This window comes from Monodelphis domestica, chromosome 6, assembly GCF_027887165.1.
Source record: "Monodelphis domestica isolate mMonDom1 chromosome 6, mMonDom1.pri, whole genome shotgun sequence".
In the NCBI taxonomy this organism is placed as follows: domain Eukaryota; kingdom Metazoa; phylum Chordata; class Mammalia; order Didelphimorphia; family Didelphidae; genus Monodelphis; species Monodelphis domestica.
Window position 1 is genome coordinate 210,206,256 of NC_077232.1, and position 12,285 is coordinate 210,218,540.

A 12,285-nucleotide genomic window follows, 5' to 3' on the forward strand; every position below is an offset into this window, starting at 1 on the left:
CAAAGTGTAAAATGTGGAAGATGAGAAGTGTGACCTCTGAAGTCCCTTCTGCGGTATAACTGCATGGCTACATGGCTTCTTCTTTCCCTTATAGCTCAGCGTCAAAGATTTCGTGACAAGCTGTTTAAGACAGTGTGGACCTGTGTTTTCATTGCTGCGGGGAAGTACCAGGTGAGGAAATTCCCTTTAGCAGAGCAGGTTGGCAGCTTGTCTGCAACTTCTAGTCTTAAAGAGTTGCCAAGAGCTCTGAGAAGCTGTGATTTGAGAGTCTTCCAGTAACCAGTAATAGCTCGAAGCCGCACCTACGTGCCCCACGGCCTGGACTTCCAAAGGAAAGAACACTGAGAAATGAAATAAGACAAGCATAAAGATTGAACATCAAATTTTAATCTTGGACACTTGGATCCATCTCCCCCAAATCATTCACATGGAAAGGCTGGAAAAATTGTCATCGTATCATTGCTGCATCGATTGTAACAAACTCTTGTTTCAAAACTTCACTCTATCGTCTTCAAAAAAGTTGATAGAAAAGCCGTACATTACATTATCTAACAGAAACTATTAACAGATGGGATCTTAACTGACTTTACACCATGAAAACTATTCACAGAGGTACCTTAGTCACATAGCTTAAGATATGGAGAAAACAGACAGGTAGAAAAAAGAATTTTAACCTGTAGTAGTCTTTTTGCCTTTTTTAAAATCTTATTTTATAAAATGTGCTAATTTCCCCAAATAAAAAATATTATGACACATTAGTGTCAACTTATATGTTTATGAAAGCCAACAACAGCTTTTTCCTAGCTAAAGTTCATTTCACAAAAACCTTTATATATTACATGAATATCCAAGTAAACTATTTTAAAAATATTTAAAACACAGGAACATAATATACAGTGTTTCATTAAAAATGATGAATTTAGAAATAGTTTCGTTCTCAACTCTCATTCTAGATTTTTAAGATCATTTCATTTCTTGATGCTTCAAGAAGTCTTTTTTTAAAAAGATTTTCTTTACCTTCCTAGCTGAAATTCCTAAAGAGTAAAAAAAAAAATTTAAAAGGCATTTTCCATCAGAAAACCATGGTGATGATATCATTCCCAACCAAGAAATTCCCCTCCCTCTATGTGTTTTTGAGCCTATCCCAGTCCTTTGCTTTATGGAAAGCATCAAAATGAGTGCAAGAGAGAAGACCCTTAATATCAAAGTGGGGGGAGGGAGGGAGAGAGAGGGGGAGAAAGAGAGAGAGGGAGGGAGACAGAGAGAGAGGGGGAAGGAGGGAGTGAAGGAGGAAGAGAAAGAGAGGGAGAGGGATGGAGGGAGGGAGGGAGATAAAGAGAGAGAGGGAGAGGGAGGGAGACAGAGAGGGATGAAAGGAGGGAGAAAAAGAGAGAGAGAGAAAGGGAGAGAGGGGGAGTGAGTGAGTGAGGGAGAGGGAGAGAGAGAGAGAGAGAGAGAGAGAGAGAGAGAGAGAGAGAGAGAGAGAGAAATAGAGAGAGAGAGAGAGAGAGAGAGAGAGAGAGAGAGAGAGAGAGAGAGAGAGAGAGAGAGAAGGATGGAGGGAGGGAGAGAGGTAAAGACAGAGAAGGGGGAGGGGAGGGAGAAAATGGGAGGGGGGGGGGAAGGCAGGTGGGGGAGAGAAAGTTGAGCTCATGTATCACATCAGCCAAACAGACAGATGGTGCCGATGCCTTCTTCCAGATGATGCAGGTTAATAGAAACGGGCACCTTGTCTTGCAGCAGAGTTCCCTCAGAGATGGTCGGCAGTGACTCTGGGGCAGAGAGGAGGATACTGTCTAGCTTACATCCCCAACAGTGGGCCATTCTGAGTGCAAACTAGTCCCGATTGGAAATGACAATGAAATCCACACACCATGCACCAATTATATTCCGGTGGGAATTCAGTAACACATGCAAGACAGTGAGGAGAGGGAGGGGCTCCCAGTGGGTTACAGTTTCCATGGTTAAAAACTTAGTCAACTTTTCACAGCATCTAACAGCCTTCTTGCTTTCTTTTTACTTTAACACAAGTGAACCACCACCACAACTGCTCAACCATAATTTTAACGTCTTCTGGGCATGCAGATCACTCAGAGGGAAAGGGGCAAATTACATTTCATAGCCATTCTCAGACAGCGAGGATGGTTTTAATTTTACATTTCTAACCCAAGGGACTGAGCTGCTCTTCTCAGAAAACCAAGTAGGCATTTTGTATTTGTGTTTTCGGGGTGTATCATAGGGTCTCGTCCATTGCAGGCACCCTTTAAATGTCTTTTTAATTCATTATCCCATTGGATCGGCAGTCACGACACTATGTTTCTACTCCTAATTATGCCATTAACTGATTCGGGGACCTTAAAAGAGTCACTCTTCTTCCTAGCCCTCAGTTTCCTAATCTGTTAAATGGGGAATAGAGTAAGGGAGAGGAGAAGACTTTGATGAGATGAGTGCTAAGGTCCCTGTCTGCTCTGAACATTCTATGCTTCTACAAATGTGCTTTGATACTCTTTTTTTTTTAACTATTGTGCTTAATCTTCCTTAACATCTCCCTGATTATGTTACATTCTGTGAATTTACTCCATCCACAGAAACATCAAAAACTGGCATGGCAAAATTTCTGGAGCAAATAAGGTCTCTCTCTCTCTCTCTCTCTCTCTCTCTCTCTCTCTCTCTCTCTCTCTCTCTCTCTCTCTCTCTCTCTCATTTTCTCACTCCTCCTCTCTCCATCCTTGTTGCTGTGGATTCAGTTCTACGTCTTCTGTCATTTGAGAAAAGGGAGAGCCAAAAGACAGATCCACTTCTTTTTTTTTCTTAGGGCACAAAATACAGCATTTTACCTGTTGAGACGTCATCAGTTCAACAATACACTACCATCGTCACAACCCGACAACACGGACCCCTCTTCAAAAAGACAAATTACCATCTGCCACACACAGCTTAAAAGGAGGACACGATCAAGGAAGGGGAATGCACTCTCTGTCCAAAAGAATCACTTGCTCGTCAGGAGAGAATCCAGCTTCTCCTTAGCTATCATTTCATAAATTAATAATCTGTTAAAATCATAATCCCAAGAATTTATCTATAACAAGAATTCAAGTTTAAAAAAAAAAAGCAAATAAATTAGTTACAGCCTTGTAAACAATTGTCCATTTTTGTTACAGATAAGAAGAAGAAGGTTGGTTTGTTTGTTTGATTTTGGAGAAGAAATCAGACAGTCCAAGGCACATATCACACATCAGAATCCAAAGGGAGAAAAGCCAGAGACGCAGCTGCCGTCGCCTCTGGCTGATGGCTGCCGTTACAGATCCGTTAGTCTGTTTCGATCCTCGATCATCTGAAAATGGGTGATTGTGCTCTTTTTTTTCCCCACTACCATCATTTGTGCTCTTTCATTGGGTCATGGGATTTGAAGCTTTAAGTCTTCTCAGATGTTTTCCACGAAGCTCCCCGGGAAAAGGCCCGTCTTTCCATTGTGCTGAAGGGTGCCCTTAAACCAGCCATCTTCTCGCTTCTTATGGACGAAGACGATGTCGCCTTCCCTGAGTTCGAGCTCTGCCTCGCTCTGAGGGGGATAAGAAACGACCACTCGGTGCCTGTAAGAGAGAGGAGACGTTTTCATCAAGATTCATTCTAACGCAAAACTAATTCCACTCTTCTGCATCAAATACTAAAGGAATGAAGGCAAAGTTCGCACATGCCCAGCAGCCCCCCACCAACAGCTGCAACTGGCTTCTTGGCCCTGCTGGTACAATATACCCAAAGAGCCTGGCTGCCCTCCTCTTTATCCTTTTCTGGCAGAAATTCAGCAGCAGCCGGAGCCAGGGACGAGGCCCGGATGCCCTGGTCCCTTTGGCACCCCCAAGCCCTTTCACTCCCCAAATGCTTTTTTTTTTTTACCCATTTTACCTTAGGAAAGATTTCTTTCCCCCTTGCCTTCCCTTTGTCATTTCCAGAAGTATTTTTTACGGTCAGAGAAAATATGAATCCGCGTACACTCGCCCCAAGTTATTGCTCAGGGATGGAGAATCATTGGGAAGAGGGAGAGAAGGTGGCGGGTGGAGAGTGTTTTCTTTTTCCTTTTTTCCCGTGACAGAAAGTGAGCTTTGTAAAAATGGAGATTTTGAACCCTAGATTTCATTCCCCAGAAGTCCTTGGTATTTCCCAGAATTCCCTGTAATCTCACCTGAGTCCCCAGGTTGGCGAGATTACAATTGGTATTTAACAGGCAGCAGCGCCTCCCACGCTCTCTCTCTCTCTTCTCCTTCCTGCCTTGCAAAGATGTAGCAAGTACGCTAAGCGCGGGGATTTTGAATGGGCTCATCAGCCATGGGCTCGTGCTTTTTATTTTGTATCCTCGATTTCTAATAATACTTAATAAGCCTCATAAAATATAATATTTTTGATACTAGATACTAATTTAATTTTTACAGCTTCCCTCGATCCCCACGGATCCCCGTTGTCTCAAAGATACAGAATGGTATAGCCCAAGAAAAGACAAACAGAGCTCACGACAACTTTCTGGCCTTGTCCCAGCACCATCATTCCCTGAAGAAACAAAACCTTCCCATGTAGAAGATGGCTGAGAGGGAGTCATTTCATCTTTTGAGCCCGTGTTCCCAGCAGTAATCCATTAAGTGTTTGCTGAGTGACTAAGAAAGCTCATCATTTCAAGAGGATTTGAGCTCCATCATATAAAACCATGCTTCAGGGGGCAGCTGGGTAGCTCAGTGGATTGAGAGCCAGGCCTAAAGATGGGAGGTCCTGGGTTCCAATCTGGCCTCAGACACTTCCTAGCTGTGTGACCCTGGGCAAGTCACTTGACCCCCATTGCCTAGCCCTTACCACTCTTCTGCCTTGGAGCCAATACACAGGATTGATTCTAAGATGGAAGGTAAGGGTTTAAAAAAAAACAAACCATGCTTCAGTTGAAGATCAGCCACATTAGGAGCATTACACCAAATGGTCACACTTTGGTTTTATAAGATTATTCACTTACAAAAATGAACAATAGGAAAATATGTTTTTAGCATGATAATACCAGATGGAATTGCTTGCTAGCTCTGGGTGCAGGGAGGGAAGGAGAGAGAGAGAGAGATCATTTGGATCTTATGACTTCAGAAAATTTGCGTGGAAGTTTGTTATTACATGGAATTGGTAAAAAAAAAATTCAAACATTTTAAAAGCACCCCAGTAGGATGCAGACCCTAAATGAACATCCTAATGCAAACAACAACAACATGGAAATAGGTTTTGATCAAGGATGCATGTAATACCCAGTAAAATTGCACGTTGGCTACAGGAAGGGTGAGGGTAAGGGAGGGAGGGAAATAATATGATTCTTGTAACCAAGGAATAATGTTCTAAATTGACTAAATAAATTAATTAAACTTAAAAAAAATACAAATAAAAGTACCCCAGTATAGACAGAAGAGGCTCAGAGGGTGCCTCTAAAAATTTTGAGTCCAGATGCTAAAAGGCCTCAAGAGCTCAACCTTGAAGTTATAATTCAGAGGTTTGAACCCTATTATCCTGCTCACTCCATTTGACCAAAGAAGTGGGTTATCATAATAGAAAAAGACTTGATTTGGATCCAGATGAACTGGGTGGAATTCTGGCCCCATAACCCAAATGACACCAGCCAAGTTGCTCTGTTTATCTCTCTGGCAGCCACACGTGTAAAATAAGGGAGTGGGAAAAGGTTCCTTCCAGGCCAGGATCCTCTGATGTGTATTCAGAAAAAGGGAACTGCTCAAAGGCTCAACAAAATACCACATTTACACAAATTCTACACTTGAACGAAGCCCTGTATATTGATGAGAGCTACCCGTTTAGCTGAACATCTGTTATTTTGCTTCAGAGCGCAGATTTAGTGTCCAGGGCCCTCGGAGGTCCTCTAGCACAATCTTATTTACAGATGAGGAAACTGAGGCCAGGAGAGATTAAATGACTTGGCCAATGCTGTAAAGTTCTTTCCAGAGCACCAGGCTTACTGAGAGTTAATTATTTATGGGGTTCTGGACAACGCGAGGAAGGACCGAAAACAAGAGAGCCTCTGAAGCTGCCTCCCTTTATTTTCTCCAAAGCTGAAAATACGAGCCAGTAGCTCGGGAACTGGATGACGGTCAAAGCAGTGTGCATGCCTGTGTGACTAAAAAGGGTAGGAAGGTCCCTCCTGAAATTCTGCTTGGAACGAAAAACTCTGAGCTACTCTACTAAGCCAGTAAAGCATCTTAGGATTTCCTTAGGTATTTTCAGTTTAAAGAACTTGTATGGAATAATGAAATGATAAATTGTTTTATAAGAGCTGAAAAAGACCACAGAGATCATTTAGTCTGGCTCCCAATCCAAAAAGAAAAAGAGGGGAAGAATCTTGTTTTTAAATTAAATTTAAAAAAATTTTTAATTTTTTAATAACAAATTTCCATATAAGTTTTCGGAAGTTATATGATCCAAATGGTCTTCTTCCCTTCTTCTTTCTCCTTTCCTGGAGCTGGTGAGCAATTCAACCTGGATTATACATGTCTGGTAGGTAAGAGTCAGCTTTTTGAGCACCCCTGAAATGATATTTCCCAGGAGTGGTTTTTTGAGCACCCCTAAAATATTCTCAAGGTTAGTATATGCCTGGACTCCTATACTACTAAACAATCATCGCTTGTATTTGTATGAATTTTCACTAAATTTTTTTTCTAAAACTCTCATTTTCTGTCTTATTATCAATTTTAAGACAGAAGAGTAACCAAGGCTAGGCAATCGATTTTCCCTAATAAATGACACAACCAAGACTCAAACCCAGGTCTGTCTGATGCATTAGCTGCCTAGGGCTCTTTCCACACCACACCAGACTTCCAATTGCTGAATAAAAGATTATCAAAGGTATCAAAAAGGATCCAGAATGATGTGACCCTCTGCCTCTGCTGAGGACAGGACCAGAGAGAAGAGATGCTCTGAATGGCAATATGGTCTAGGGGGTAGAGACATCTCAACATCCTGGGTAGCTCAGAGACTCTCAGTGATAGAGGAATGACTCATCTGAACTGCTGGAGGATATTTCCCCACTCAGAGTTCCCCCATATAAACACACTGGTGAAATGAAAGGTCTGGACTAATAATAATAATAATAACAATAATAGACCAGAGGGGCAGCTAGGTCAGAAGGACCTGGCTTCAGATTTGGCCTCAGAAAGCTGTGTGACCCTGGGCAAGTCACTTCATTCCGTCTGCCTAGCCTTTATCCTTCTGTCTTAAGAGTTATTACTAGGACAGAAAATAAGGCTTTAAAATAAATAAATAAAATAAAGACTAGATCAGAACACTTAAAGGCTGTTGAATCTGTTTTCTGGAGAGCTTTAAAAGCAGGATAGATTCATGTTTCTGATAGAATTGAGGTATGGCTCTTTTGGAAAGTAGAGAAATGATGGAGAATCATCTCAAAACCCTCTCCAATTCCTGGAGATTTTTACACCTAAACAATCTTGGAAGGAAGGCGGTAACGACTGTCATTGGAGCTAAATGGACAATAAGAGACAAAATCGTGCCCTTTTGTGGGGGGAAAAAAAGAAGATGTGTGACTTGTGAGCTTTAATTGTTTATTCGGTTTATCCCCAATCTTTCCTCTGAGGGTACTTTTGTTCTTGACCAGAAAAAATAAAAACAGTATCCTCTTAAGAAACTAAAGTTCATTAGATTGATATTTTCATTTAATAATATGCTCCAAACCCATTTTGTCAAGTTTTGTTTTAGAAGTCGAACGGCAGCTGGACTAAGGACGGAGCCTTCTTGCCAAGTCCCCAGTGGGAGCAAATTTTCATTTCTAAGTTATAAGCCTCTTGGGGTGGGACTGGGAAAGTGCGGACCTAATGGAAACTCTGACACAGCCTTCATCATTTATCATGACTACCAGGTGTGGCCTTAGAAACCGTCCTGGAAGCACGGCTCAGAGCAGCTCAGATCTTGGACTCTGGCCTTGGAAAGGTTGGTTTCCAACCCCGAGTGCTAGAGAAACAAATAACTGGACATAACCAGACGGTACTATCTTGGGAAATGAAGGGGCTGGGTTTTGTTTTTGATTTTTTTTTCTTTTGGCAGACCAGCGGTTTGCAGACCGGCAGCTGTGTGGGCACAGCTGCACGGGTCCTCCACGTTCTTCCTGTCCCCGTCTTGCCTCATTCTAACAATTCTTGCACGTTTCAAGAGAGCCGAGCTCTTTTTCAGACATCGGGGTATGTGGCTTGCACAGAGTGGAAAGCCAGAAACTGACACACAATTTGGTGATGGATAGTAGCTAAGAGAAAAGGCTTCTCTTCCCAAAAAAAGGTCCACCTCTACAGAGAACAACAGAGCCTATGAGTCCTGGAATGGTCAAAATAGTGAGATGGGGAGGGGATGTTCTTATAGGAAGGAATAAGAGATCCTAAGCTTTATTTTTTTCCCCCAAATAGCTTTTTTTTTAAATTAAACCCTTATCTTCCATCTTAGAATCAATACTGTGTGCATTGGTTCCAAGGCAGAAGAGTGGTAAGGGCTAGGCAATGGGGGTTAAGTGACTTGCCCAGGGTCACACAGCTGGGAAGTATCTGAGGCCACATTTGAACCCAGGACCTCCCGTCTCTAGGTCTGGCTCTCAATCCACTGAGCTACCCAGCTGCCCCACAATAGCTTTATTTTTAAGCAAGACAATACTCCAACTCACAATTCTAGTTTGCTAAGGTTTTGCTTCCAAATATCAATTATTAATTTACTCTGAACTTTGCAATGGCAATGCCTGGATAGCATTAATTTTTTAAGGGCTTACCCAAATGATCTTTAGCCATCAACAGAGAATAATCCATGATGGCTTTGAAGAAATAAATGTCTTCTGAAAATCCTGAGTTGATCCTTGCTTGGTTTGGCCTGAGCCTTTGGCTTTGAGTTAAATGCTTTATAGACATTCTTTTCTCTGGCATATTCCTTCCTATAAGGACATCCCTCCCCATTTCACTATTTTGACCATTCTAGGACTCATGGACTCATTAATATTCATCTTCTCTGCAGGTCCGCACACTTTTCTTTTCCTTCTTCTTCCAGGGCATCCCAAAGAAGCCCCCTGCCCAGCTCCTCAGAAGCCCCCGAGTCTGACATTCTTACCCACTCGCTCGCTAATCATTTACTGTTTCGGCCGGTTACCAAGGCAATCTGATATCCAATTAAGTATTTCCCTGGCAATAGCGTCCCGGCTCACTTTATAGCCTGCTTCAAGTCCGAGTAAATCATGTCCATTGAGGCCCCAGCCATTTCACTGTCACTACCTCCAAGAAATTACGCGCACCGGCTAAGCATGACTGCCTCTCTGTAAATCTATCTCTAGCCAATTTGTACATTCCCAAGAGTTCTAGCTTCATCCCTCATCAAAGACCACAGGTTCTTTCCAAATTGAAGAGGGATGTGAGTTTGAGATCTGTCAGATCTCTTTGAAAGCTCCCTACGGCGACCCTTTAGATAGTGTATTATCTGAAGAGGAAATCTGAAAAAACCCATTTTTTTTCACAGTATTTTGTTTCCGCTTTCCCTCATTTCGACTCTCTAATTAATTTCATTCTCTCTGTGTCCAAGGCACCTCTTGGATGCTTCCTGCTTTCATCAGTTACCCATTTTTCTGCCTTCGGGACACAGAATAGTTTCAGGCCTCTTTCCCTCATCCTTCTTGGCAAACACAAAGGAATCCTTTTGTGACTCAGAGAATTCTCAGCGGACACCAATATCCTCGAAACACTCTTCAAGGTTCCTCTTTCCTTATTATGAGATCACTTAAGCCTTTCCGACTTGTGCCTGCCTCTATTCATTGACAGCGCTGCCTCCTTTAGTCACATCCTTATTACCTTAAGACTTAGGGGACGGGTTCCTGTATGGAAGAAAAAATGCTAGATCTTTTCCCATTATCCTTTTGTCTAGCTCTCTATTCATCCGGTGTGGCGCGGGAGAAAGAAGAGCTGCGTGACCTTTGAGAAGTGCCCTCTCCTCTCCAAGGCAATCAGAATTTTAACCTCACAGGGCTGCTGCGAGAAACGTCCAAGTCCTTTGTGAGAGCAAGAACCGTGCGCCTTGCACACCAGGAACACCCCTGCCACATGTAGGAATGTATGTTTATTTATACACACGCATCCATGGTAGGACATCTTTCAGTCGTTTCAATTGTGCTTGGCTCTCTGTGATCCCATGGGGGGGTGGGGGGAGGTTAGCCATTTTTGGAGTGGTTTGCCATTTTTTTCTCTAGCTCACTTTAAAAATGAAGAAATGGAAGCAAACGGGGTGAAGTGATTTGCCCGGGGTCACGCAACTAGGATACTGGAGTGGTTTGCCATTTTCTTCTCCAGTTCATTTTATAGATGAGGAAACTGAGGCAAACAGGGTGAAGTGATTTACCTGGGATCACACAACTAAGATACTGGAGTGGTTTGCCACTTTCTTCTCTGGCTCATTTTACAGATGAGGAAACTGAGGCAAACAGAGTAAAGTGATTTACCTGGGGTCACACAACTAAGATACTGGAGTGGTTTGCCACTTTCTTCTCTGGCTCATTTTACAGATGAGGAAACTGAGGCAAACAGAGTAAAGTGATTTGCCCAGAGTTACACAACTAAGACACTGGAGTGGTTTGCCATTTTCTTCTCTGGCTCATTTTACAGAGGAGGAAACTGACACAAACAGGGTAAAGTGACTCACCCAGGGTCACCCTGCTAGGAAGCATCCTGAGATTGTATTTGAACTCAGAAAGAGAAACCTTCCTGACTTCAGGCCTGGCACTCTATCCACTGCACCAACTAGACATCCATATAATTACGGGGTCAGAGCAGGCAGCATGGGGTGGTATATAGGCCACTGGAAATAGGGTCAAGAAAGAACTGATTTGAATTTTACTTCAGACACTTTAGTAGCTGTGACCCAGAGCAAATCAATGAAAAACATTTCTGTGCCTTAGTTTTCCTCATCTATATAATGGGGATAATGATAGCATCGACTACACAGGCTTTGTTTTGAAGTAGCCTGCAAGATTCTTTGAGAACCTTAAAATTCCACATACCTGTCAGTGATTACAATGATTTTATATATCCTCTCTTATTGTACTATGAATTATGCAATAACTTCTGTTTTCTCTAATTCTGTCAATTAGAACTGCTCATTAGCATTCCATATTTTGCTAAAACAATGATAACTATGAGTGGGTGACTTAAATATAAAGAAGGAAACTATAAGTAAATTAGGTGAACACAGAATAGTATACATGTCAGATCTTTGGGAAAGGAAAGATTTTAAGACCAAGCAAGAGATAGGAAAAAAAAATTACAAAATGTAAAATAAATAATTTTGATTACATCAAATTAAAAAGTTTTTGTACAAACAAAACCAATGCAACCAAAATTAGAAGGGAAGCAACAAATTGGGAAACAATCTTCATAACAAAAACCTCTGACAAAGGTCTAATTACTCAAATCTATAAAGAGCTAAACCAGTTGTACAAAAAATCAAGCCATTTTCCAAGCGATAAATGGGCAAGGGACATGAATAGGCAATTTTCAGTCAAAGAAATCAAAACTATTATATTAATAAGCACATGAAAAAGTGTTCTAAATCTCTTATAATCAGAGAAATGTACATCAAAACAACTCTGAGGTACCACCTCACACCTAGCAGACTGGCTAACATGACAGCAAAGCAAAGTAATGAATGCTGGAGGGGATGTGGCAAAGCTGGGACATTAATGCATTGCTGGTGGAGTTGTGAATTGATCCAGCCATTCTGGAGGGCAATTTGGAACTATGCCCAAAGGGCAACAAAAGACTGTCTGACCTTTGATCCAGCCATAGCACTGCTGGGTCTGTACCCCAAAGAGATAATAAGGAAAAAGACTTGTACAAGAATATTCATAGCTGCACTCTTTGTGGTGGCCAAAAATTGGAAAATGAGGGGATGCCCTTCAATTGGGGAATGGCTGAACAAACTGTGGTATATGTTGGTGATGGAATACTATTGTGCTCAAAGGAATAATAAAGTGCAGGAATTCCATGGAGACTGGAACAACCTCCAGAAAGTGATGCAGAGTGAGAGGAGCAGAACCAGGAGAACACTGTACACAGAGACTGATACACTGTGGTACAATAGAACGTAATGCACTTCTCCATTAGTGGCAATGCAGTGATCCTGAACAACTTGGAGGAACCTATGAGAAAAACCACTATCCACATCCAGAGGAAACACTGTGAGAGTAGAAACACAGAAGAAAAACAACTGCTTGATTACATGGCTCGAGGG

The 12,285-nt window shown here is 42.0% G+C and overlaps 1 protein-coding gene across 1 annotated transcript in view; it reads right to left on the reverse strand.

Annotated features, from left to right (window-relative positions):
* Positions 1-365: 365 nt before the first annotated feature.
* SH3RF1 (SH3 domain containing ring finger 1) overlaps positions 366-12,285 on the reverse strand; it is a 227,585-nt gene continuing 215,665 nt past the window's right edge. Inside the window, 1 exon segment of the mRNA XM_056802879.1 lies at positions 366-3,593. Within this exon segment, the coding sequence (XP_056658857.1) occupies positions 3,425-3,593 (169 nt within the window). The 3' untranslated portion in view covers positions 366-3,424.